At 53.9% G+C, this 25,385-nt stretch overlaps 1 protein-coding gene across 5 annotated transcripts in view; it reads right to left on the minus strand.

The window, feature by feature from the left end:
• Positions 1-8,772: 8,772 nt before the first annotated feature.
• Positions 8,773-25,385, minus strand: part of ARHGEF10 (Rho guanine nucleotide exchange factor 10) — an 86,152-nt gene continuing 69,539 nt past the window's right edge. For all 5 annotated transcript variants that reach the window (XM_012788812.2, XM_075997286.1, XM_075997285.1 and 2 more), the window contains 3 exons: positions 19,015-19,189; positions 11,222-11,344; positions 8,773-9,965 (listed from right to left, as the gene is read on the minus strand). In XM_012788812.2, the coding sequence (XP_012644266.2) occupies positions 9,442-9,965; positions 11,222-11,344; positions 19,015-19,189 (822 nt within the window). In that variant the 3' untranslated portion in view covers positions 8,773-9,441. The remainder of the gene's footprint in view (positions 9,966-11,221; positions 11,345-19,014; positions 19,190-25,385) is intronic.

Here is a 25,385-nt window from a genome sequence, read left to right on the forward strand (position 1 = left end):
CACCCCGTCTGGCTCTGCCCAGGCTGCGCCTGTTTCCGCAGCTGCGTGCCAGGGTGCGTCTAATTAAGACGGGACCCGGTGGCGAATGCTGTTTTTAATGGTTCTGTACAGATTACATTGGTTCTGTGACGGTTACATTTCCATGAGCACAGAGAACCAGAGCCTTCACTTTCTTTTTTTCTCGTTTCTTTTTCCTTTTGACCGTCTTTGCCAGTTAAATGCTGGACAGGTAACAGCAGAACGTCCTCAGAATCCCTGTTTCCTCCAGTTGCCAAGAAGAGCTACCTATATGGCCCTGGAGCGAAGGAGGTAGGAACTGAGCACACTATTGAGGCTAAAAACAATTAATTGTCCTTGAACCGTAGCAGAAACCCCCCTTTTTGAGACTGAAATAATTCCCCTGGTGCTCCGTTTTTATTTTGTTCAATTTGCTTCCAAACTATTTCAGAATCTACAGGGATCTTTTCAGGGTATATCTGCCTTCGTCTGGGGGGAGAATACATTAACTGCACCCTGCCCTGAGGGAAACTCCAGAGGGCTGACCCAGGCCTGCGGCTGGTCCCCCCCCACTCCCAGGACGGCTTGGAAGGCCAAGGAGGCTCCTCCCCATTGTGGGTGCCACCCACAGGGACGTGGGGGACGGGGAACACGTTACAACCCCCACTGGAGTTTGCAATGCCTGGCGTACACTGGGCTCTCAATAAATATTTATTGAACAAATGAAAAAACGAAATGACTTAAAGCATCTAGTAGACAGGTACTGTGCAGATAGCCTCTCTATATTTTCAGATATTTTATTTAAAAATTGGACCATGGCCACAGTGTCAGTGAGAATTGCAGAGGAACATTCCATGCGTCCAGTTAGTTCTTTGTCCCGGCAGAGACATCCAGAGTTCCTGAAATTGGACCTGGGTTGGAACAATGTCAAGAAGAAGGGAGACCTATTCTAAATGACAAATCTATTTCAAGAGTAAGAATATTTCACTATGTAAATTTTCCACTTCTGGGGAACAGCCTAATCGTGCCTGGTAGACTCCAAGCACGAACATGTTTCCCCGTGCAAAACTGCGCCCTAAAAATAGAAACGTAGTTTAGCAAATTTTCCGGGGCGGGAGGATTTCCGTCCCCCGAATGCCGGATCCCACGGACCTGGTTCCCGGCTCAGAGGACTCGGGCACATCAGGAAGCTGCCTGGGGTGCAAGAGACAGGCAGCTCCGAAATTCAACAGACGGGACCTCAGACTCCAGCCTCACCGATTGCAAGTCTTGTGATTTGGAGCAAGACACTGACCCCTCTCTGTGCCCCACGGGATGACTGATGTGCCTGTGCCCAGCTCGGGGTTACACGAGATGGTCCTGGCACAGCACGCAGTGCACCGGATCCGGGGAGGACAGCTCGCACCCGCCACCTCTGAGTCTACCCTTGCTCTCTGGGTGGTTTTTGGCAAACCTTTCTTCACCTCTCCAGCTCTGTGCACCCCCGCACCATGCCCACCTTGCACACACACTCCTGGAAGGCACGAGAAGTGCCGGCTGGTAAATGGCAGTCTCATTCTGAGCAGCACCTCGCCTCCCTGGAGAGTGGGTTGGGTCCCACTCGCTGCCCGTTAGGGTGCTGGATGTTGTTTTCCTTGCATCTGCTAACACCAGTCCACAGATAATTTCCCAAATGCTGTTAATAGCCCCTAAGGGTTTGTGCATTACCCTCCCCACCCCAACCCCCCAAAAAGCAGTTAAATTCCAATAACTGTCAGGAACGGAGCCAATTGCCATAAAGTACTTCCAGCTTCTTGGCATGAAAAGCTAATTAGAATATGTGTGTTGGTTTCTAAGCAATGTTCATTGGTTCATTTGAAAACCCTACCCGTGCTGTACAACAGTGAAGTCATTGCCAGAGCACCCCCTTAAATCGACCCCACCCCAGCTTGGCTGGCCCCTCACTCCGCCGGGCTCCATGGGCCTTTGCGTCCTGCCATGAGCCGCTGCTCAGACACCTCGAAGCTCTTTCCCTTGTGGGTCTGACTTCCTCCGGCCACGCTGCAGACCAGCACCTGAGACCCTCGGCCCTGCAAGCAGGACGCTCCTGGGAACTCCGGAACATTGCTGGTTACTGAGTACTCACAGCACACGTGTTGACCGCGTACTAATCGTATCATTCCAAAAATTTTCAATCATAGACAATCCCTGGTTTAAGATAAGACCTTATCTGTCCTGATTTTAATAGGAGAACAGAGACCTATGCTTTTTAGTGTTATACTTCCGAAGCCCAGGACTGTGATGGAATGGAGTAAGTCATCATGCCCGGCGACTGCTGAATAAGTGACTGAAGGATGCCTGCTTAGGCTAGACGCGTGTGGACTGTGGGTGTCTGGCTGCACTCTCTCCCTCAGTGGCTTGCAGTGCTTCTGAAGCTGTCCATAGTGACATCCCAGTTTATTGTTTTCTTTAAAGTTTCAATCCATTCCAGACTTACACCTTTTCCATTTACAATAGAAACAAGACAGTAAAAGAACACATAAAACACGAAGCCATCACCCCAGTGTCAGGTTAAGCAGGCACCGAATCGCCTGTCAGACTGGAGGAGCCCAACCAGTTCAGGCTCAGCTGCATCCCTGGTGGTCTGTGGCGTGGGCCACACTCAGTCCGTCACGGCTGGGGAGACACTGGCCGCCGCCTCCAGCCCGTCTCCGTGCCCTGGCTGAGGCCTCGTCCGCCAGGTGGGAACAGCTGGAATTTTCCCCACTCTGTCTCTCCAACCTTCCTCTTACTGCCAAATCAAGCAATGCATATTAACAGACGAGGCTTTGGGGTATAGATGTTTGAGGATGGCTCTCAGCTATTTCCATGAACATGAGCGGAAACCTAACCATTTAGCAAACAGACCCTGACGTCCCTGACTGAACTGCCCGATCTACTTCCTGCTGCTGTCTGGAGGTTTGCAGGGTGCCAAGAAACCATTTTCCAGAGAACATTCACAGTCAAACTTGAACGGCTTCTCTGTCTAGTCCCTGATCTTCCAGGATGCCGAGTGCTCTTGACTTTGTACTTGGAAGGTGCTGGACACCCATGAGCCCCGGGGTGTGGGTCAGCCTCACGGCCCTGGGCATCAGGACCTGGGCCCTCCCCAGCGTGAGAGGGTGTCCTGTTCCTGGCAGAGGTCCAGGAGGCCAGAAGGCAGGGCCTGGCCACAGATGCTCTCCAGCCCCCGCTGGCCTGCGTGGCCCCAGCTGTCCTGAGCTCCCCGTCCCGGCGTCCCAGTCGGGGGCTGCAGGATTCACAGAAGACTGAGGGAGGGGTCTGCCGGACGCCCTCCCTTGGGGCTTCTTCGAGGGCTTCTTCACCTCGGTGCAGCCTGGCTGCTCCTCCGGGGAAAGTGTCCAAAATCTTCCAGCTTCACCTTCCTCTGTGCCCTGCCGCAAGACCCCGTTGTGGTCAGAACTCCTTGCACTCAGTTATAACAAGCCTTTCTGAACCTCCCGGTCCTCCTAGCTTCCTGCGCCCTGCCTGCCCTGAGGCCAGCTCTGCCTCCAGCCTCCATCTGCGCCTGGGAAGGGAACAGCGGCCGGGCCGGGCTGGATGTCACACGCAGCCCGGGCTCAGTGCCTGGCCTACGGGGCCTGGGGACAGAGCTGCTCTCCTCTGTCAGTCTGTAGCTGCATGTCGCCGTCACACACTTGCAGAAAATGACAGGAAGAGGACACACCAGACCGTCAGAGTGACCCCTGCCTGAGCGTTCTGTTCTCTGCGCCTTTCCCGTGTTGCCCCTTGAACTTGCACCGCCTTGCTCTTAGACATGGAAAGGAAAAATGATCTCGGAGATGTTCTGAAGGGTATGTTTGGATCACGCCTGGCACTGCAGACCCAGCTGCTCTGGAGGGTCTGCACCCCCTTCCCAAGCCAGCAGGGGGTCTTCGCTCAAAGTGCTTCCCCCTGCCCTTTCTGGAATCTTCTCTTGTTGCCCGGCCTCTCCACGGGTCTGTGCCTGGTGCAGGCGAGTGTCCTGGAGGGGCTCCTTCTGCAGGGGCGTAACTGGCCCCTGCTCTCCGGAGATGACCTGTCTGGATGGCAGGGGGACGGCAGGAGACGGGGCCAATTCCCCAATCCACCCCTCCACGCCCTGGAGGACAGTGAGGTGCCCAAGTCACAAAGGCCCAGCGGGAGTCAGGCTGCCGGGCTTGGCTGTGGCTGTGTCCTCCTCTGCACCAAGTCCTCAGCCCCCCAAGGCAGTGGGCACAGCTGGAGGACCAGCTCCTCCGGCCCCTGCGAGCCTTGGACTGGCTGAGGTCCGTCCACTGAGGCACCTACAGGGCAGAGGTCCTGGGAATGGGCAGGGCAGGGCCACCTCCACGTCTGAGACATCACCTCCCGTCCCAGGGCCACATCTGGGCACAGAACCAGCAGGGGACATTAGGTGACCTTCGAACTAAGGCCCACTTGGAGAAGCTGAAAGTGCCCGGGCAGGTGGGCGTCTCCGAAAACCATTTCGATCTCTCAGTGGCAGCCTGTCCCAGGCAGCCACTCCATCGGGTGTCCCGTGCGTGGTCTGTTCCTGTGGAGAAAGAAGTTATTTTTAATCTACGGGGGAGTGCGTGAGTCCCCGACAGCTGCTGGGACAAGGCAACCTGAAATTCAGGGCTCGAAACAGCACGGGTTTATCATCTCGCAGTTCTGCAGTCAGATTCTGCCTAGGTCTCACGGGGGCAGAGATCTGTGTCCACAGAGCCCTCCTGGGGGCCAGGGGACAATGCTCCCTGCTGGTCCAGCTTCCCACGGCTGCCGAGTGACTTGACTGTGGCCTCTCGTCCTTCAAAGCCCCTGCAGCCGCCGCTCAGCCTCTTCCGACCCCTGCCTCTGCCTGAGAGTCTGGGAGTTAACGTCTGGATTTCGACGTCTATGTTCTTAGCCCTCATCTGTGTTTCTGAGAAGCCACGTGAAATGGAGTTCCAGGAGCTAGCACAGCCTTTGTGCTCTGCTCCGACATGAGGAACCTGGGCGCCTCCTCCCCGGGGCAGGCAGCCGCCAGGACGTGGTGTTCGGGAGTTCCCAGGTCCCATCAAGCAGCGTGCCCGTGGCCCGTGGTCCCACGGAGTGAGGTGCAGAATCCGTAACCAGAGAAAGCTGATACTCCAGGAATTCAACCGGAAAGTCTATTGTGAAACCCCGAACATGTGGAAAACCAAGCCCACGTTTGCCATTACTATAAATCTGGGTGGCATATGTTGTATTTGCTTAAAATACGGTCTGTTAAAACGTCTCCTGCCCCCAGGAATTGTTCTCTCTCTCTCCTGGCTGAGTGTGACTCCAAACCCCTCAGGCTGGGACTGCACCGTCATGCCTGGCTTAAAGGTAGTTGTGAGGGTGCCCAAATGTGGGCTGCTTGGCCCAGCTACGCCTGCTAGTCTGTGCGAAAATCCCACGTGGTGACTTGAAGAAGAGATTGCTTCCTTCTGGTTGGAAAAGCTACACTAGAGAGCGCGGAGCAGGAACCCCTGTAGTCACAGCAAAAAAGACACCGAGCCGTTGATTCCTGACAGTGGAAGAGAATGATGCGTCTGTTCTGTAACCAAATAGGCGAGGGTTTTCAGCCTCAGCACCGTTGGCGTTCTGGCCGTCCACACACGGCGGGGTGTGGCAGCTAACGCCAGGGTCCCCCACCTGCCCACCCTCCCTGTGTTGGCATCCCAAAGTGTCCCCAGACATTGCCAAATGCCCCCACCCCGATTGGGACCCACTGAACTCGAAGGAGAACAGAAATCCCTTGTGTTGACACCAAAAAACAAAGCAATTGTTTTTTAACAAGCAGAAGAAAATAAAAATAAACCCTCTGCTACTCACCCAACAAGAGCGACACACCGTGTTTTCTCTGCTCACATCCCTTCCTGGGCGCCCGCCAGGTGCCTGCCGCCTCCAGGGGTCAGACTGAGAATCCTGCTGCTGGCTGGGAAGGCTCCTTCCTGGCTGCTCCTGAGACCCTCCCCCCTTGCTCTCCTCCCCCCACGTGGAAGCAAATGTGTACCCAGGCTCCTGGGCGGCAGGACAGGCCAGTGAGGCCAAGGCACCTCCGCAGTATCTCAGACCGGCCTCCACGCCCAGCCCTGCCCAGGGTTCAGCCGCTGCCCTGCCTGCCTGGCGTCGTCCCAGACCCTGCACAGACGTCCCCTCATCCTCACAAGAGGCGACCCCGCCACGCTCAGCCGTCCTGCACGGGGCACCCCATTCGAAGCAGGACTTATGGAAAGGACCTGGGGCCACTTTCCAGCCGCAGGCCTGCATTTCATCGTTGCCGGCAGTTTATGACAGGCGCCGAGTTGAAAGCTCCTAGACTGTGGAGTCGCTAGTTTCTGTGGGCAGTTTTTGTTTGGTTTCTGCCTCCAGCCCTCTTGTTTGTTTGCTCTGTGCCCTGGCTGGGCTCCAGGCAGCACATTTATACCACCCGGCTGGGCCCAGAGCCCTCCGGCAAGGGGCTGAATCTTAACTCCTCTTTCTCTGCACCTCCAACACCGTCACCCACTTCTGGTAAGTTCTGGGAGTGGGAGTGGGCTGACCCCAGCCCCCCCACCGTGCATTCAAGACCCCCAGCGCACCTGACAGCCAGTGCCGGGCCCAGGGGCGGGGGGAGCAGCTGGTACCCTGCTGGCCAGTGGCCTGTGCCAAGGCTCCCAAATCGGCTGAGTCAGAGCATTCCCGTCTCCAAAATGGGAATGTAATAGCATCATCACTTCAATGCAAAATGCACTGAGCTTGGAGAAGGGACTAAACTGCAGCCACAGTACCCAGGTGGAGTCACGTGGTGCAGGTGAGGTGGGGGCTATGACCTCACCTTGCAGGTGAGGAAACTGAAGTCAACCACTGTCACATCCTGCGCTGGCTCTGTCTCCTCCCAACCAGGAGCCCAGGACTGGCCCGTTCTTACCGGAAGTGACCTGTAGCCCCGACCCGGCCCCCAGGCAAGGGTGGTGCTGGGGAAGCCCCAGAAGGAGCACGATGGCGTCTCAGGCACTAAGGTACTCCATGTGCACAGAGACACATGTGCACACTCACCCGCAGCAGCTGTCAGATGCCCAGAATTGACTCACCTGCTCATCAAGGGTTAATTCTTTCCGAAGCTCTTTGGAAAAAGCCACAGGAGCAGAAAGCCAGGCCAAAGCCGGGCAGGGAGGGCAGGCGGCCGTGCCAGCTGAGCCTCTTTCCACTTGAATAAACACCGCCCAGCAGGCCTTGCAGGAGAGCTGCAGCTCGTGCAGAGAGGAGTATGTGTGTATGCATATGTGCACATGTATGTGTGTGTGCACGTGCACATATATGCATGTGTTCGTGTGCATACATATGTGTGTGCATGCATGCATGTTGGTGTGCGTGCACATATGTGTGCGTGTGTGTCCATGTGCGTGAGCATGTGTGCATTCAAGTGCATATGCATGTGTGTTGATGCACACACATAGGTGCGCATGTGCCTGCACATATGTGTGCATTGTGTGTGTGTCCATGAGCATATGTGTGTGTGTGTGTGCGCATGTGTGTCGGGGGGCAGAGCAGGAAAGGGGAAGTGGTTTCTGAAACAGCAAGAACTGTGCCATGTCCACAGTTACCTGAGAATATTCGGCAAAGTGCCGGGAATACTACAGCATCATTTACCCCGTTTTCTTAATGACACACACTTCATATTCTAAAGAAAATATGCGGGACGGCTACAGTCTCTCCGCACGTCGCTTGTCTCACTAAAACTGAGGTTTCTGTGCCTCATGCTCTGTGCCGACAGCAAGGCTCCCTCTACTTGCTGACCCGGTTGTGGAAGGCGTCCGGCTCCGCGAAGCCCTTCCGCACTGATGGGAGTTGAAAGCTGCCCAGGCCGTGGGGTGGCTGGGCTCCCCTCAGTCCACCTGGCAGGTGGGGACCTGTCCCTACAAACTGCCTCTCCCTCCAGAGGGCCGTTCGAGCGGCTCCCTGCAGCATGAAGGCTGCGCTTGCTTTCTGCTACTCCATTTCGTGTGGCTTCTCAGGAACACAAATGGCGGTTAAGAACACAGACACTGAGATCCAGGCGTCAACTCCTGGACGAAGGGGCACTGGGACTCAGTTTCCTCATCTGTGCCCTCGGAGTCCGCGGTAGGGAGGCAATGTGAGCAAGAGGTGCTCCGGGGAGGGCTCAGCTCCGCCTCGGGCCGGGCTCAGACCCCCCCTCCAGAATGCGACTGCGCTCTCGTGGTTTATGGGGAAAAGGCGCCTTGCAACACGCTGCACTTTTAAATAAAAAGACTTTATTTATGAAATCAGCAGCTAACAGTTTAACAAAGCTTGGGAGGAAATCACTTTCACATGGGGTATGTATGCCACTGAGAAAAGCATTTGGCTAAGTCATAAAATTAACATTTTTTTTAGTTATCTGTAAAGTGCTGAGACATTTATTTCTGGTGAATGCCTGTGTTAGGTTGCTTTGTTTTTCTCTCATCATCCACCCAGTAAGTAAAACACTGATACATAAATACAGTGGCACTCGCTGATTGCTCTCGCACCCAGACACCAGAGCTGGCCCAGTCCCCTGAGCCCCGAGGAGGAGCTGCTCGGGGACGGGCCATGGGGACCTCACCTGCGTGTTCAAGGTGGACTTAGCCCTCCAGCTCGGCAGATGAGAGAACGAGACTTTTTCTTCCTGTTTCCTATAAAGCTAAAACATACACATTTCTAACATGAACATTAATGCTATTTAATAACGAGAAGAGGAGAACAATTTGGCATTGATGCTCATGTCCAAATGTCGACAGGTATCGGGCATTTTGGTTCAAAGCAAACATTATTGGCGAATGCTGCAGACGATGTATCAACTAAAATATTAAACTGGTAAATTTTTTGACCGTTGAGAAATGCGACATAAAAATACTACTTTGTTAAAATAGACAGTTCACACGTCCCACCGCAGCTCTGGGAAGCCCAGCTCACTCCGTCCGGACTGGGTGCGTGTGTGCCCTGGTTTTTTTTTTAACCGTTACAGATTCTATTCTGGAATTTGAAAAGACAGAATATAAATAAAAGTGGTAGTTTGAATCAAGTAAAATTATTTAAAGGATTGTTAATAAACTCCCATACTATGGACTACACTTATTTTCTCATAGATTCTTAGTGTGCAGATTCTCTTAAGCAATACAGGAGAACAGGTCTGACGCTGAAGCTCTAACATAGTGTGTGCGTGTCCACTGCGGCAGCCGCGCGGACGCGGCGCCTCCCCAGAGCGCCGCTTGGTGACTCAGACCCTGCGCCCCCTTCCGCTGCACAGAGGAGAGGGCGGGACGGCAGGAAGGCCACCACTGCGACATTGCACACTTCTTCCCCAGACCCTGTGTGTAACGCGCCCCACGCCGCGCGGACGAGCCACGCAGGCACTGGCGCCTCTCGAGTGATTTCACGGAGAAGCCGTCCTCCACTGCCAGGCCCGGCCAGGGCGGCTCAGCAGGGGACCTGCCAGACCAGGACGGAGGGCGCCAGCTCCTCGCGGTGGGGCGGCCTGGCCTTGCCGGGCACCCGGCGGTGGCCCTGGCCACCGCACACCACCAGCGCCGAGCTGGCCTTGGCCTTCCTCGCCCGCGGCCGCGCCCTGCTTCTCAGCGAGACCACAGGGTCCCTCAGGAGGTCGTGGATGACGCTGTCCTCAGGCCTGTGCTCCAGGTTGCCGGCGCCCTGGCACAGGCTTGGGGACCCCGAGGAGGAGGACGCGGCGTCACTCGTCTGGGTCGCGTCTCCCAACCAGACGGCCGTGTCGGGGGCGTCGCCCTGGCTTGGGCAGGAGCCGGCGCCCTCGCCACCGGGATGCCTGTCCTTGCCCTTGTCCTTGTCCTCTTCCGCCACCAGGGACTCTGAGGCCGGGGGCAGGCTGTCCCCAGCTCTGTCCTTGTCTCTCCCCTGCAGAGCCTCGGCCAGGAGGATGAACTTGACGGGCCCGTTGTGCGCGTGGTAGGACACCATGCCCCGGCCTGGAGGGAGACAGCCCCACACTGGCCGTTACAATTGACGCATCACGAAAGGAACCCGGAGTGCACAGAGCCCAACCCAGACGGCTCCCCCGGCCCAGTGACAAGACCCTGCGAGTGACCTGCATTCTTGAGTGGCAGGTTAATGTGAAAACATCTAGGTCATATTCTTGTGGATTCTTAGTAATTTGAATAAAACTTCGAAAATGATGATCAAAAACACAAAACTGGGTCTTCTTTGGCAATGTCCCAGTTCTAATACTCATACTGTAATTTTAACCCTTTGCACTCACTTGCTTTTTTTTCATCATCCACTCGACATTATCCACGCTCGACATCTGATGCAAAGGGTTAAAATAATACAGGCCAGGCGCCATGGCTCACGCCTGTCATCCTAGCACTCTGGGAGGCCGAGGCGGGAGGATTGCTCAAGGTCAGGAGTTTGAGACCAGCCTGAGCAAGGGCAAGATCCCTGTCTTTACTATAAATAGAAAGAAATTATCTGGACAACTAAAAATATATAGAAAAAATCAGCTGGGCATGGTGGCGCATGCCTGTAGTCCCAGCTACTCGGGAGGCTGAGGCAAGAGGATCGCTTGAGCCCAGGAGTCTGAGGTTGCTGTGAGCGAGGCTGACGCCATGGCACTCACTCTAGCCTGGGCAACAGAGTGAGACTCTGTCTCAAAAAAAAAAAAAAAAAAAAAATCAAACGCTGGGGCAAATATCTTTTTGCAGGATACTTCATTCCTAGGTCAGGCTGTTTCCCAAGACAGATTCCTGACCTGGAAATCCTGACTCAGACCAGATGCAGGGCGTGTTTAAGGGCGCATGCCCCGTAAGGCCGCCCCGCTCTCTCCAAAGGGGCTGCAGGCACCAACTCGAGCTCCTGCCCGTGCTGTAATAAGAAGCGCAACCCAGCTTTCCCAGAGCCTGGGCTTCCTTCTTTACATAAAATACAGAATGTACCCACGCCACTGAGCAAGGCTGTGCACAATGGCAGGAACTGGTGGCAGTAAACACAATATGAATACCCACGCTCTGGGGATGCGGCTCTCCTTGGAACAGCGATAGGAGAAATAGAAAACCAAAACTATGGATAAGTCCAACTTAATAGATATACTCTATGAAGTCTTTATAATACACTGATACAACACCCCAAATGATTCGAACTGTTTAAACGACTCTGGGACGTCGAGTCACAGGGCAGACCGCTGCCCGCCAAGCCCATGAGTTTCAGGGCGGAGCCGCCACAGACTCACCAGTCACCTTGGGGATGCCTTGCAGACGGGGGACCGGCAGGGCCACCAGGACTCCCAGGCTGGTGCCAACCATCAGCAACCCATGGCCCACGAGCAGGCTGGTCACTGACAGCCGCTGGTGCCCTGGGGGAGACAGACAGGTGGCTCGAGGCTGGACACCCCGCAGGCCAGCGCCAGGCTCCGGGTCACCAGCAGACCCCCAAAGCGGGACACGGCACGGGAGGTGCTCACACCTGAGCGCTGGGCTTCCCGAGACGGGACCACAGGGACCCGGACGACATAGCTGAAGGGCAGGTGCGTCCTGCAACTGTACCCGAGCACAGCGGCAGTGGGGCAGGTGCGTCCCTGGGCCTCCCGCCCACCTCCCCCCTGCGAGGCTCTGGTTGCCCTTTTTGGGTGTCAATCACCCTAGAATCATCTGGCCAAACCACCTGCTTCCGTGTGGCACAGATGAGCCCCAGGCCCCAACACACATGCAGCTGCCACAGCTCTGGGGGGCGGGGGAAGGCCCAGAGCCCCTTCACATGCAACGAGGGGTCTCCTGAAGTGTGGGGGCTCTGGAGTGAGGGCACCTGGCTGCACGGTTGTGGCCTGGGGGGGGGATGGAAAGGCGTCCCTGGGCTCTGTGGGAAGAACAAGAATATCTTAGGACTCGCGCTAGGACCCTAGCATCGGAGGCTTTTAAAGTTGTTGGTTAGTTTTGTTTTGATTTGCAGCCAAGGATCTGAAGCCCAGAGCAATGACACCGCTTGCTCTGGGTGGTGACAGGGCTGGGCAGTGGTGACGGACGGAAGTGGGAGAAGCTCCGATGGTGACAAAGACAGCCCCCACCCCTCACCAGCCCAGTTCCGAGGGGCAATTCTGAACCGTGGCTTTCTGAAGGAGACAAGATATCACCACTGCTGGCCTGTCTCTGTTTGGCCCCAAAGCCCACAACCACGGAAGGCAGGTTTAGTTTGGTCGTGAGCCACAGTGCTGAGGGCTTAGAAACCAGTTTGCTTCTTCTTTTCTGTGGACACGGAAGCTGTTCCCAGTATCTCTGCCTTTGACCCCCGTCCACCTTAGATACAGAGAATGAGAAACAAAGGACCCGACACTACCAGAGCCAAAGACAATTGGCGCCTCTATAGAAGTCAGTTTGATGAATTATTTAGGTGACAGCAAAACTAACCGTACCCAAAACAAACAAATGACCCCTAGCTGCAAAAAAAAAAAGACATTTGGTTTTATTTCTAAACTCAGATTCACATTCTCACCTGCTTTGGGCAACTAGGGTCTCAGAGACGTGTCAGAACTGCGGCTCACCCACAGCACCGTCCCGTGAGCAAGCAGGTGCTGCTATTTCTAAAAGCTAATCAGAAACCGCAGCAATTTCTGGTGTTTGACTGCTCGCTTGACCAGCCAGCACTTGGTAGGGAGAGACAGAGCCCCGGGGGCAGCCCGGCGGCAGGGCAGCGGCGAGACTGTGGACACATCCTCTGGAGCATGTCTGACTCGATGGTAAGTGTTTAGATGCTAAACGTGACCATCTTGTGCGACAGGAAACCAACCTGCATGCACATCCGCATAAACTTCACTCCGAACCGCTGCAAGGCTACGGCAGAAGCGGCCGAAGGCCGTCACTGCTCCGCGCCTTCAGCTTCCTTTCGGCAAAGCCTCGTTCTCTCCCCTATAGATCTACGACACACAGCTGGACTAGGGTTTTCCACCTACAGCTTCTGATGTTAATAATCTTATCTCAAAAGATCCCTCACAAATGTCCTCTAGCAGAGCTGGGGGAGACTTGCCCCCCCCAAGACCCCAGGGCCACCGATCACCTGGTTCTCAGCCACCCCCAGTGGAGGGAAGTGCAATGGGGGCTGCTATATTCCAGCTGTCCTGAATTTGAGTAAATTTGCTTTTTAAAATGCAAGCATGTTGGAAACAATAAAACAAGTGACACCTGGTGGCCAGCCTGGGCAGGGTTCTGGGCTCAGCTCAGAGGCTGCTGTGGGATTAATAACATCACATCATCCCACATTTACCCCCAAGGTGCTAGTTATGCCCTCATATAAAGGAAAACTATGCAAATGAATCAATTAACAACTTTTATGATTTTTAAACTTTAACATCCTATAATATTTTGGTTTGGGGAAACTGAATTTCATTTAATTTTCCTACAAAGAGGAATTTCTGAGTTAATTTTCATGAATAGTGAATTTATACATTTTTAAATAATGATTTTGGATTACTACAGAAGCACTTATGATATTTTTACTCTGTAAACAACTTCACTCTAAAGACAGCTAATGAGAAAAATGGTGATTTCAAAAACAGCCCATCTCAAGAATTAGAGCTATGCCTTTGCACTTCAGACTGCTGCAGATATCCATGTCAATCATAAAAGGTTTTTTTTCCCTGCTTCCTATAGACTTAGAACTTACTAAGTATAACTTTTATCAGTTATGGATTTATACAAAAGGAAATATGATGAGAAATTTATCAGCCACCTTAGTATAAATTACTAAAGAGACTGAAATGTTGTGACACAATAAAAGTCTTTAAAATTCCCTTAGCTTAAATGTTAATGATGCTTATATTTGCTACACATCTACCACTACACCCAAGAATATAGTACCTCGATACTTGCAGGTAAATTGGTTTTGTAGCTTTGCCTTTGATATTTTACATTTTACTCTTCTGTCATCTAAAAGATTTTGGGGTATTAATGAGTGCCTGATTACCTCCGGTCCTATTTGGCTTATTTAATTGGCTATAAGCCCCATTTCGGCTCTTCAGTCCTCTTGGCCACAAGGGTCCCACCGAGGGACTGGATGGACCCAGGGCAGGCAGCCACACCACCCTGGCAACGGATGGGACAAAAAAAAAAGTTTGGCCATAGATGCTGCCTCTGACAGATCTTAGCCAAAAGGGGGAAATTGTAAACTACAATACAATTTTAAGGCTCACACCCCACCCCCACTGGCTGACTAAATGTACCCCCTGGTGGCCAAAGGAGTATCCTAAAACTAATTGCCTGCTAGGAGAAATGAGGTCAGACAGGCCTCATCTTGCCCCCTCCCTTCTTGGGGACATCCTTTGTAACCCATTAACAGGCCTAAGGGTAAGCAAGACAGACCTGCAGGCCCTCAATTTACACAACAAATCTATGTCTACTGGCTTATCTCTGATAGCAGCTCCTTGTGTTGAAACATGCTGAAGCTTCATGTCTTTAACCAATTACAAGCCAAAGAATCTTTAAACCCACCTATAACCTGTAAGCCCCTGCTTCGATATGTCCCACCTTTTTGGGCCAAACCAATGTATGCCTCCCACGTATTGACTTATGACTTTACCTGTAACCCTGTCTCCCTGAAATGTATAAAACCAAACCATAACCCAGCAACACTGAGTCCACTGCTCAAGGCTTCTTGAGTGTGGCTCTGGGTCATGGTCCTCAAATTTGGCTCAGAATAAATCTCTTTAAATTATTTTACGAACTTTGGCTTTTTTCCGTTGATAAGACAGATCTTTATAATGTAATTTCATCCCAGAGACAGGACCCATAAGTATTTCCAGCTGCTAACAAAAACGTGGGAGAAAACTCACTGCCAAATTAGGAGGGATGAAACATTGCTACTCATTTTCATTCAGAAACACACTTTGAAAATGATCATTTATTCTCCTGATAAATTTTCCCCCCTCCCTTTGCACGTAAACAACAGATTCCAGGAAATCTCGATTTTCATCACGTCCCCAGATTTTATACCTAACTCATGTGTAGCAGAATCTGGGGAACCTTCTAGAGCCTCTGTGGATAAACTCCTTCCTCAGAATGGGGTCTTTCTAGAGAGGTCGCACGATAGGAACAGCTTGGGTCACAGAAGGTCGCCTGCGGGAGCAAGCGCGTGAAAGGCGGGGAGGCTCCTGTGGAGCCAGCTCTTGCGCCACTGCAAAACCCAGATGTTAATTTTGCTAACACGCTCAGAAACTAAAGAAAATGATACAGCTCCAGGGAATTTTTAAATTCCATTTTCAGGGTTGTCTACGATGCGCCTTTAACTTCACACAGGAAAGCCCAGCGGACACAATCACGGCCGACAGTTTCCAGCCGCGGAGGATGCGGGACTGTGAGCCGCACGGGTGTCCGTCCAGAAGCGCCAGCGGCGATCGCGCACGATGCTGCGGGGCCTCCTAGGGGGCGGGAGGCAGGTGACGCAGGGGCGCAGGACAAGCCGCAGGGAGAGTTTACAGATGGGTTACAAACGCAAAGCGGGGACCGAGGGCGTGCTCTTGTCTCTGCACGCGCAGCTGACGCGCAGAGAGCAGACGCGCTCCGGGCACAGCGCGGACCCGGAGGCGCGGGCGTGAGCTGCACGGCTGGGTTAATGCAGCGCTTCCGATAAACTCGCCGCAGGACGGGGAAAGGCGGCAGCAAGCAGGTCCTCAAAGCATGGCAGGAAAAGCTACAAGGGGATCCGCTCTCCGCCTTTTCACCCCATAACTTAAACCTCTGGACAGAGCAGGGACAGGCCACTGGCGAGCCCTGGAGGACGCCGAGGCCAGGAGAGGAGGGGGCACCCAAGTCCCCAACCTTGTTCCTTAACTCAGCGTCCTCAGTCCTCACAGTGTGGTCTAGGTGTTCAGAAGGTCACTTGCTTTTCTTAAGAGCCAGACTGCAGCTCACTTGGCCAGGCCTTCCGGAGGCCCCACACTCGCTCAACAGGTCACGGAGGCTGCATTTAACGGGGTCTCCAACTTTTCCACAGCAACTCCACCTGTGGCCTTCTGGACAGAGCAGGAAACATCTGCACCAGCGAGGAGTTGACTCTCGGCTGTCACAGCTGGGAACGGATGCAGCCCTTTCAACTCACTGGCTATGAACTCTGCTCCTTTGCAACTTAGAGCTTCAGCGACTCCGCTAAAAACGCGTGCGTTGATCACAGAATGGTTCACCACCGGTTGTTGGCCTGTGTCAGATTTTACGTGGTTTATGTGAAAGAACTCGAGCTAATCGTTTTCAGAAGTGAATTCCCAACAGGAGGAAAAGACCCTGCATTTAGCTGTAGGTTCGAGCGTCTGAGAACTCTGAGGAGGGGAAAAGACTGAATCGAGTTTTGTCAACTTGTAAAAGAAGGTGGGAGTTAGAGTGTCATTTCTTTCCTTTTCAAGTTCTGTTCTTTTTGGCTTGGCAGGTCTTCATTTGCAGAACCTGCTTTAATTTTATATTCCAGCAACAGCAACAGCGTGATGATCGGACTCGGCAGATCAGCCGCAGACAACTTCGCTGTTGAAACTGCCGCTGCCGCTAAGTGCTGGCTCTACCAGAGGGCAGGGCTGGCCCAGGCCGAGGTCTCCTGCATGCTGCTTCTGGTCCCAGTGGTGGGCGGACCGGTCGGCGTGTGAGCCCGCCTGGGTCTGTGCCCAGAGGGACGCCGGTGATCATGCCTGTCTCTTGCACGGGAGCAAGTCAAAGACGACATCGGGGAGGCCACAGTGGGGACAGGGCCCCCGAGCGCAGCTGTGCCTGCCCTGCTCTGTCCTTGCAGCCTGGGCCTTGAGTGCTGCTTGGTATTGTCAAGTACAAGCTCCACCATGTGTGCTTGCCTTCCCTTCCCCTTACGAGTTTCTTTCTGATCACAAGTGGAGAGGGTTAAATAAATACCAAGGGTCCTGGGGTGGCCACTGCATTTTGGTTGGCTGGCTCAGAGCTCCGGAAACACGGCAACTGGGGGCTGCCCGGCCTGGGCGTTGGGGGCGGCCTGCACCAGGGCAGCTCAGACACTGCTTCCTCAAAGCAGCCTCCTCGCCTGCCGCCGCACGGGGAGCTTGGAGCGCTCGGCACTCCCGGGCCGGGCCGGGCCGGGCCGGGCCGTGCTCCGGCAATCCGCTGATGTGACTTGGGTTCCTCCCAACAGCCAGGGCGAGCCCTGCAGCAGACATTCGCTCCACAGCACGTGCTCAGGACACGCCCGCCCCGCCGCAGAGCGGCGGCACACTTTCCAAGCCAGAGGGAGCAAGCTGTTTTGGTTTTCTAAATATAAACTTGCATGTTACATAAATCTCCATTTTCTTCACCAAATGAAAATATCCTACAGTCTTTTAACTATGATTTGTATAGAGCTGGCCCCATAGAAAAGAACAGCTACCACAGCCTCGCCCTCTGTCTCCAGCGAAGGACTGCCCCATGAACCTCTGAACCTCCTCCTCCTCTTCCTCCTGCCCCTCTCCCTCCTCCCACCCCTTCTCAAAGGGCAGCCACACACCCTTTCTAGAAAATGATCTCTAAATTATTGTATTTTTCAATGCATCATAAATGGTACCTGCTATGGGCTGAGTGTGTCCCCCACATTCGTATTCGGAAGTTCTAACCCCAGTGTGTTGGTATTGGGAGGCTGTGAGAGGTGATTGGGATGATTAGGGGTCATGAGCGTGGCCCCCGAAAGGGCTGGTGCCTTTGCAGGAAGAGGAGGAGACCAGAGCCCACTCTCCACACTCGAGGACACCGTCTGCACACCAGGGATCAGGTCCTCACTAGAACCCAGCCCGCCGGCACCTGGGGCTCGGGCACCCAGCCCCAGAACCTGAGAAATGCTTTGCTGCTGTGCGTAAGGTGCTGGTATCTGTCGTGGTGGGGACCTGCGGCGGTAGCCTCATCTCCTTAGACAACAGACATCTTCCAATATCGCCAACCCACCGAGAGATGAATGCACCAAAACGAAAACCTTCCGCCAATCCCAGGATGGTCTCATGCCACCCGTGAAGGGTCACTAAGACCCAAAAACCAAATCCAGGTGCCTGGTGTGAATAAGGTTTGCAAATCATGTGGATCAATTTGATTCGCTGCCCCACGGGGACGGGACCAAACTGACTTCTGAGCGGCTGTCCCCAGCCGACCGACTCCATGACTCAAACACCCCAAACACAAGTCCATGAAGAGGCGACTGGACTGGGACGCCCGTCCTGCCCACCGTCCACTGCTGACGTGCTCAAGGTGAGATCCAGCTTCCCTCCTTCCTGCCCCCTTTGCATCCACATCCGAGCCCTGGGCGAGACTCCCCCCACCCCACCCCTGCCTTCCTCTTGCCCTCTCCCTGCCACCTGCCAGGCCAGGCCGGCAGATCGAGGCAGTCTCGGTCCCCTTCTCCCTGCTCTCCACATCTTTCTGCAGGATGATCTTCCCAGCACTCAGTGTGGGACAAATTCTTTCCTGTTGAAAGCCTTCAGTGATCCCACCAGGAAATACGGGCATGGTCAAGCTGGTCGCCTCTGCCCCTCATGCTCATATACTCTGGCTACATGCTTATACACACCAGCTGCACGCTTACACACACCAGCTGCACGTTTATACACATCAGCTGCACACTTACACACACTAGCTCCATGCTCATACACAGTAGCTCCATGTTCATACATACTACATACCTATATACATACCAGCTACATGCTTATACAACCAGCTGCACGCTTACACTCCCTTCGCTCTCTGTGTATGACCTGGGTCTGGGAGGCCCTCCCTAAAAGTCCGCCCCCTCCCGATGACTCTCCTGTTCTAGATCCTTTCCCCCAGTCCTTGCTGCACCAGAGCCTCACCACGGTTAACGATGAGAAACCTTCCGGCCGCCTGCTCTGACCGGTAAACATACCACTGGAACCTGGTCTTACTCCAGGACACGGAGGTGCTTAGGGGACCTTGTGTCACGGACATGTAAGGGCTAAGAGGGCGGGGAAGGGGATCTCCAGGCCCCGCCCCATCCAGAGGTGTCTCTAGGCCCGGCCCTCCCCCACCAGCCCCTCCCCCGCCAGCCCCGCACCTGGCAGCAGGTTGTGCACGGGCGCGGCGATGTTGACATCCTGCAGGTGCTCCAGTGTCTCGGTGTGGAAGAGGCGGAGTGTGGAGCCCGAGGTGAAGGCGATCCAGATCCCGACGCCGGCCACGGCCATGTGCGAGATCACCATGCCCTCCTCCTGGTGTGCCTCCAGCTGGTTCTGCGGGCAGACAGCGGTCGTGGGGGCGGCCCGGCTGGGTGCGGCCCTCAAGGCTGCGTAGGACCCTCCAGGCCTCCCACCCAGCGGCTTGCTCGCCCTTCACGTCGCCCCCTGCGTGCCCAGGTGCGCACATGCCGGCTGGGGCTTTCCGGCTCCGGCCCAGGTGCCTCTCTGGGATTGGAGGAGGGAGCCAGGGGTAGGCATGAAACTCAGAGACAGCCCGCAACGAAGCAGCATCCTCAAAGATCTTGAAATGTAAAAAAGAAATCGCAAAGGCCTGCATAATTCTCTAAATTAAAATAATTAAATTTTTCTTAAAAACCCAGGAAAACAAGACTTACATCTCTGCCCTAAGAGGTGTCCCCCAGCGTTTGTGAGCAAGGGGTGGCTGGCCCACCCCACCCCCACCCCGCCACTCAGGTTGTGCGCCCTGCCGGGAGAGGCTCAGCCGGACGTGCCACTGGTAACCACACCCAGTGCCCGCCATGCACCTCGGAAGGGACGCGCTGAAGGCAACTGGAGGTGGGTGGTGGCTGGACGCCAGTGTGTCACGTCCTATTTTCGCCGAGACTGGGGCGAGCGGTGTGAATGGCTGGGCCTGTAGCCTGGGCACCAGGGGGTGTGGGAGGCCGGCCTGACGCAACCGTCACCACGACCGTCACGGTGGGTCTTGGTGGGCCCTGGAGCAAACTGTTGCTCTTGGAGACCCCACGGCCCTCGCTGTGAGGGGAGCAGGGACCTCAGGCGGAAGAGGAGGACCTGCTTTGTGGCCCCAGCTGCAGCTCTGGCCCTGCAGGGTGGACGTCACTACAGCCCTGGGCTCTGTCCTTGCCTTCACCAGGGGCTGTCCCGTCCCTAAAATGCCGGCACTACAGTCAACTCTGTGGACACCTCTCACCACGGGCTCATCTTTCCTCACTTAAAGTTACTTCAATAAGGCCGGGCACGGTGGCTCACGCCTGTAATCCTAGCTCTCTGGGAGGCCGAGGCGGGAGGATCGCTCAAGGTCAGGAGTTCGAAACCAGCCTAAGTAAGAGCAAGACCCCGTCTCTACTATAAATAGAAATAAATTAATTGGCCATCTAATATATATAGAAAAAATTAGCCGGGCATGGTGGCGCATGCCTGTAGTCCCAGCTACTCGGGAGGCTGAGGCAGGAGGATCGCTTGAGCCCAGGAGTTGGAGGTTGCTCTGAGCTAGGCTGACACTCTAGTCAAGGCAACAGAGCAAGACTCTGTCTCAAAAACAAACAAATAAATAAAATAAAATAAAAATTACTTCGATAATCTCCAGTTGAACTTAAATATTTGCCCATGGAAAGGAGCCAGTGCTCACGCTTATGCACCCTCAAGTTGCTGACCCAGTTCTTACTAGGGTCGAGCTCCTCCCCCTGGGCAGGTGTGAGTGGCAACGCACAAAGACCAAAAGTATTTTTAAGAACTGAAGTTTCATGGGATCTGCAATCTCCGACATATCTGGGCCATGCAGCGTAGCAGAGAGTATTTGCCTGGGATTCTGGAAGTCTGGGTTCAGATTCTGGATGATTCCAGCTCTGGCCTATTTCTGACCCCCTCCCCTCACTGTCTCCCCGGCCACAGGAGCACAGGCCTGCCCCTGCAAGTGCACCCAGACAGGGCAGTTTCCTCTCCTCCCTGCTCCCTCTGCTGAGGTTCTCTGGTCCCCTTCTCTCCAGCGACAGGCTAGCTCAGTCCTGCCTCTTCACTCCCGCCGGGCGTGGGGGCCTTTCTCTCCTGATTTCCTTCATCCAACCCCCAAACGTGTACAAGTCTCACTCACCACAAATTCTAAATGAAGAATAAAAGGAAAAAGGGAAAGAAAGAAAAGTGCCATGTCCCTCTTCCGCTGTGGTCCTCGATTTCCCACCGGCAGCCGCCCGCAGGCCGTCCAGCTCCTGTCTCAGGGAGGTTGAGGCAGACGCCCGCTGGGCTCCCCAGTGATCTCCAAAACTGCCGTATCCAGCAAGCAGTTCTTTTGCTGGAAACTGAGGCCTAACTCGCACATCACAAGAGCCACCGTTTTAAAGTGTATAATTCAGTGGTTTTTAGAATATTCAAAAAGTTGTGCAGTCGCCATCACCAAAACAACATTCCAGAACATTCCATCTGTTTCTAGAACATTCCATCACCTGTTAGCAGTCTTTCCTCCTCCCTCCATCCCAGCCAGCCCCTGACAACCACTAACCTACTCTCTGCCATGGATCTGCCTGTTCTGGAGGATGTTTGATAACAATGGAACTACACAACATATGGCCTCCGTGTCTGGTCTCTGTCATGGAACAGAACGTGTTCAAGGTTCGTCCCCGCTGTGGCCTGTGTCACTGCTCATCTCTTCTTCCGGCTGAGTGATGTCCCTTTGTGCGGAAGGACCACAGGCTGTCTGTCCGTTCACCAGCTCACAGGGATTCAGGGTGTACCCACTTTTTGATTATGGTATTAATAAATAATGCCACTATCATCGTTTATGTATTAGTTTTTGTGCACACGAATCTAAGTTCTTTGGAACATACACCTGTGAATGGAAATGCCGGGTCATCTAGTAATTCCATGAGTGACTTTTTGAGGGCCCGACAGACAGTTTTCCGACAGTTCGGGACACTTTATGTTCCTGCCAGCAACACACGAGTCTTGCAGTTTCACCGTGTGCTCTTCCTCCTGACTCCTCTTCATCCTTTCCCCCTGGAGGGAGGTAGGGAGGGAAGCCCACAGCCCTGAATTTGGACCTGAGGGTCTCAACTCTGCCACACACTGAAGTCGCCCAGGGTATAAAGAAGGGCCGCCATCCAGACCCCGTGCCCTGGAGTCTCGCTCACTTGGCGAGCGGTGGAACTCGAATGTAGGACTGTTTCTGAGGTGCTCGGCGTGCAGCCAAGCGTGAAGACGGCTGAGTCACAAAGCCCGGTTTGAACTCCTTGCTTCCTGAATAGCTTCAGGGCGGCGGGTCTCACCTCTGGGGCTCGGTAAAGCACAGCTGGCCACCAGCACAGCAGGCGCAGGTCACCGGGACTTGCGCTCAGACCATGGAAAGGCAGCCTGTGGCTCGGACTCCAGGCGCGCATCACAGGCGCAGGGGCCGGCAAACCGTCCGCGGTTCACAGCAGCGGCCGCGGCGCCGGAGCCCGAGCCCACACTATGGAACTCGGGAAAGGGGCATTTCTGAACACCGTCGTCACCCGTGCCGTGAGGGACCCCAGCCCAGGAGGAGGAGGACCAGGAGGACCACAGCCCTCCTGCACCCCTGTCCGCAGGGGGCAGGTGAGGCCTCACCCTTCTGTCTGGTTTCCTGCAGGGAAGGGGTTCCCTTTTCATCTTTTGTAAGCGCTACAGACTCTCGGGACTCACACTGCCAAGACGAGGGCTGGAGGAAGGGCAGGGCGGTCTTCCTCTGCATGGCCCTGCTCATGGCCAAATCCCTGAGGCTGCACACGTTTGTGGTTGCCATGGCAGAAGAGGGGCCATGCCCCTCCCTCCCGGTTGCCCACTGCTCAGACTTTCACATAAGAATCGATCTCAAATCGGCACGTCTCTGGAGAGAAAATGGAAAATGCCACCTGCTGCCCGTTTGTGCACAAGCCTCCACAAGGCTGACTCCTCAAGTCGGGTCAGGACCAAGCAGGCATTACTCCCTGGAAAACTAGGGGACAGCGGGGAGCTTGCATAGATAGGTTTTAAAAGGAAAACAGAAAAGCACAGCGTGTGAGGGGCTCTGCGGTGCTACTAGAGACTGGAGGAGCAGAGCCCCCCGCCGCCCTGGCTGCTGTTTCGGTGACTGTTAACACTCTGCAAAGGAGATCCCAAACCCAGTCTGCTGAGCCTCAACCCTGGAGTTTCTAACCGGGCGGAACCTCCTCGATGCGTGTTCTGGTGTTCCTGGGTGGAGACGGGGGAGAAGAAACCCTTTTCCTTCTTCTTCTCTTTCTTTCCTTTCAGCTTCAGCCGAGAGCTTTCGGTATTAAGCAGCTACAGTGATTAGACTGAAACTGTGGCTCCCAGCACTAAGGAACAAATGTCAACACCTGCCGGAACACCAGGATAATTAGCCTTTTCCTAAATGTCAGATTGTTTTAGAACCACCCCGGTGTTTCTGACACTCTAAAATTCCAAAAGGAATTTAATAAACCCAAGCTAGAAAAAAAAACATGTGCAGTTGTGTGTGTGGGGGAAATGATCCCCCCAAAAGTCCAGGTGATTGCAGCCTCCACCGCCTGGCAGTTTAGCATTAACAGCAGGTCAGCAGGTTTCCCAACTGCTGCTGAGGGCACTGACAGGCAGGCAGTAGGCAGGGCCTGTCCCCTGCCCTGGGGCTGCAGACTCCGGCCCCGCCCGGCCCAGCCTCCCCCATGGTCTGCCCAGCTCTGCCAGATTACGGCGCCAGAGGCCAGCCCCCCCAGCCTGCAAACATACCAGGCTGACGAGGTGTTCAGAGCTGCCTCTGTACAGGGGCTTGTCCACAAACGTACCATCCACTGCACTAGAGCAGTCGCTTTAAGAACATTTAGGCCGCAGAGCCTCAGATACCTTTTCTTCCAAATGCGCCTTGTACCTTCCATCCTGCTGAACCCACAAGCCCAGGATCACTGAAGCCCACAGGCCAGGCAATGTCCCTGTAGCCCACCACCCCCTGGGACAGCTCCTGGCAGCAGCCACCCCCCAGCAGGGAGGAGACACCTGCACAGTCCAGATCTTAAGGCTGCACCACCATCTCAGCTGTAGTTTCCCTGCACAACGGGAGCTACATGACGAATATTTTTTTTCAAAAAAGAGCAGATCTTTGCTTCTCTCTATAAATATATTTAGATATTTTGGTCTAACAAAATGCACAGAAAGGAGCTTTATATTTGGATCCAAACATTACTTCTCGAGCCTTCGAGATTTACAGCATATAAATTCTCTGGAACATGTGGAAATAAGGTTTTGATTATAATAAAGTCATAATTTAGGAATGTTATGTTTTCCTGGGAGCTTCTTGGTGATAGCTACAGAAACCATCGTTGTAGCTTTTTTTTTTTTTTTTGGTGGTAGTTTACAACAAAAAGAATGCATCGTTTTGGGGGAAAATATTTTAAATTATTATTATTTATGTGCAGAAGAAAAGCAAATACAAACTAACAAAATAGTATACCTGGCTCTTGTATATTTGTACTAATGATACTTCATTCTAATAAAAACTACAGCTGCCACTCCAGAGCTCTCTGCTGGGTACTTTTATGTTGCATTTTACCCATGAAGCCCAAGTAGTGGCTGATCCGAGATCACCTTATGCTACATTGCCAAGCCAGGACCTGAACCACGAGCCTTCTTAGACGCATAATCACTAGGCATAATCACTAGGCGGCGTTACCGCGGTGTGCAGGACTGTCAACCAACACGAAGTCCCAGCAGCACTGGGACATCCCTGCTCAGGAGCATTTGTCAGTTACAGCTGCAGGCTAGCCGAAGGCTCTTACTCTCAAGGTACAGGAAATATAATGTATTGGTGGGATATAAAAAGTAACAAAAAGCTGCCATCACAATACTGGGGAAAATAATCTACAATGCTTCCATCCCGCCCTCTGTACTCTGGCAAGAAGGGCCTGCCCTAAGTCGTGGGTCCCTAACCTGGGGCCTCCTGCATCTTGCCCAAGCTTATCTGCAGAGAACGCTTCTGGAAAAGGTTGCGAGCTCTTTACATGCTAACTGGTAACGTGCCTGCCTTCCGGAGAAGCGCAGGGGGAGGTGCTGCCCAGCCCGCGCTCGCCAGCTGGGGTGCACCGAGGCTCACCCTGCCAGGGCTGGGGGAGGGAGGGATGAGCCTAACTACACATGTCGTTGCTCATTTGTGCAAACCCATAGAACGTACAGCACCAAGCCTGAGCCCGGCGTCCACTGTGGATGCGGGTGACAATGACACATCAGCGCAGGTTCATCGACTGCTGCTGACGCACCGCTCTGGGGTTGCCGCTAGTGGCAGGGCTGGATGTTTGGGAAGTTCTGCACGTTCCACCCAATTTTGCTATGAGCCTAAAACTGCTGTAAAAAGTAAGACTTATTAATTTAAAAATACCTTATTTCAATAGGCAATTTTAGTCATTAATGAGGCAAAGTGTGTGTGTGAGTATATTGCTTATTTGTCTTTCCTTTCATGGCCTTTGAACATTTTCTATTAGGTTGTTTGTGTCTTTCTTACAGTTTAGTAGAA

The sequence above is a fragment of the Microcebus murinus genome, chromosome 24 (genome assembly GCF_040939455.1).
Source record: "Microcebus murinus isolate Inina chromosome 24, M.murinus_Inina_mat1.0, whole genome shotgun sequence".
NCBI classification, from domain to species: Eukaryota; Metazoa; Chordata; class Mammalia; order Primates; family Cheirogaleidae; genus Microcebus; species Microcebus murinus.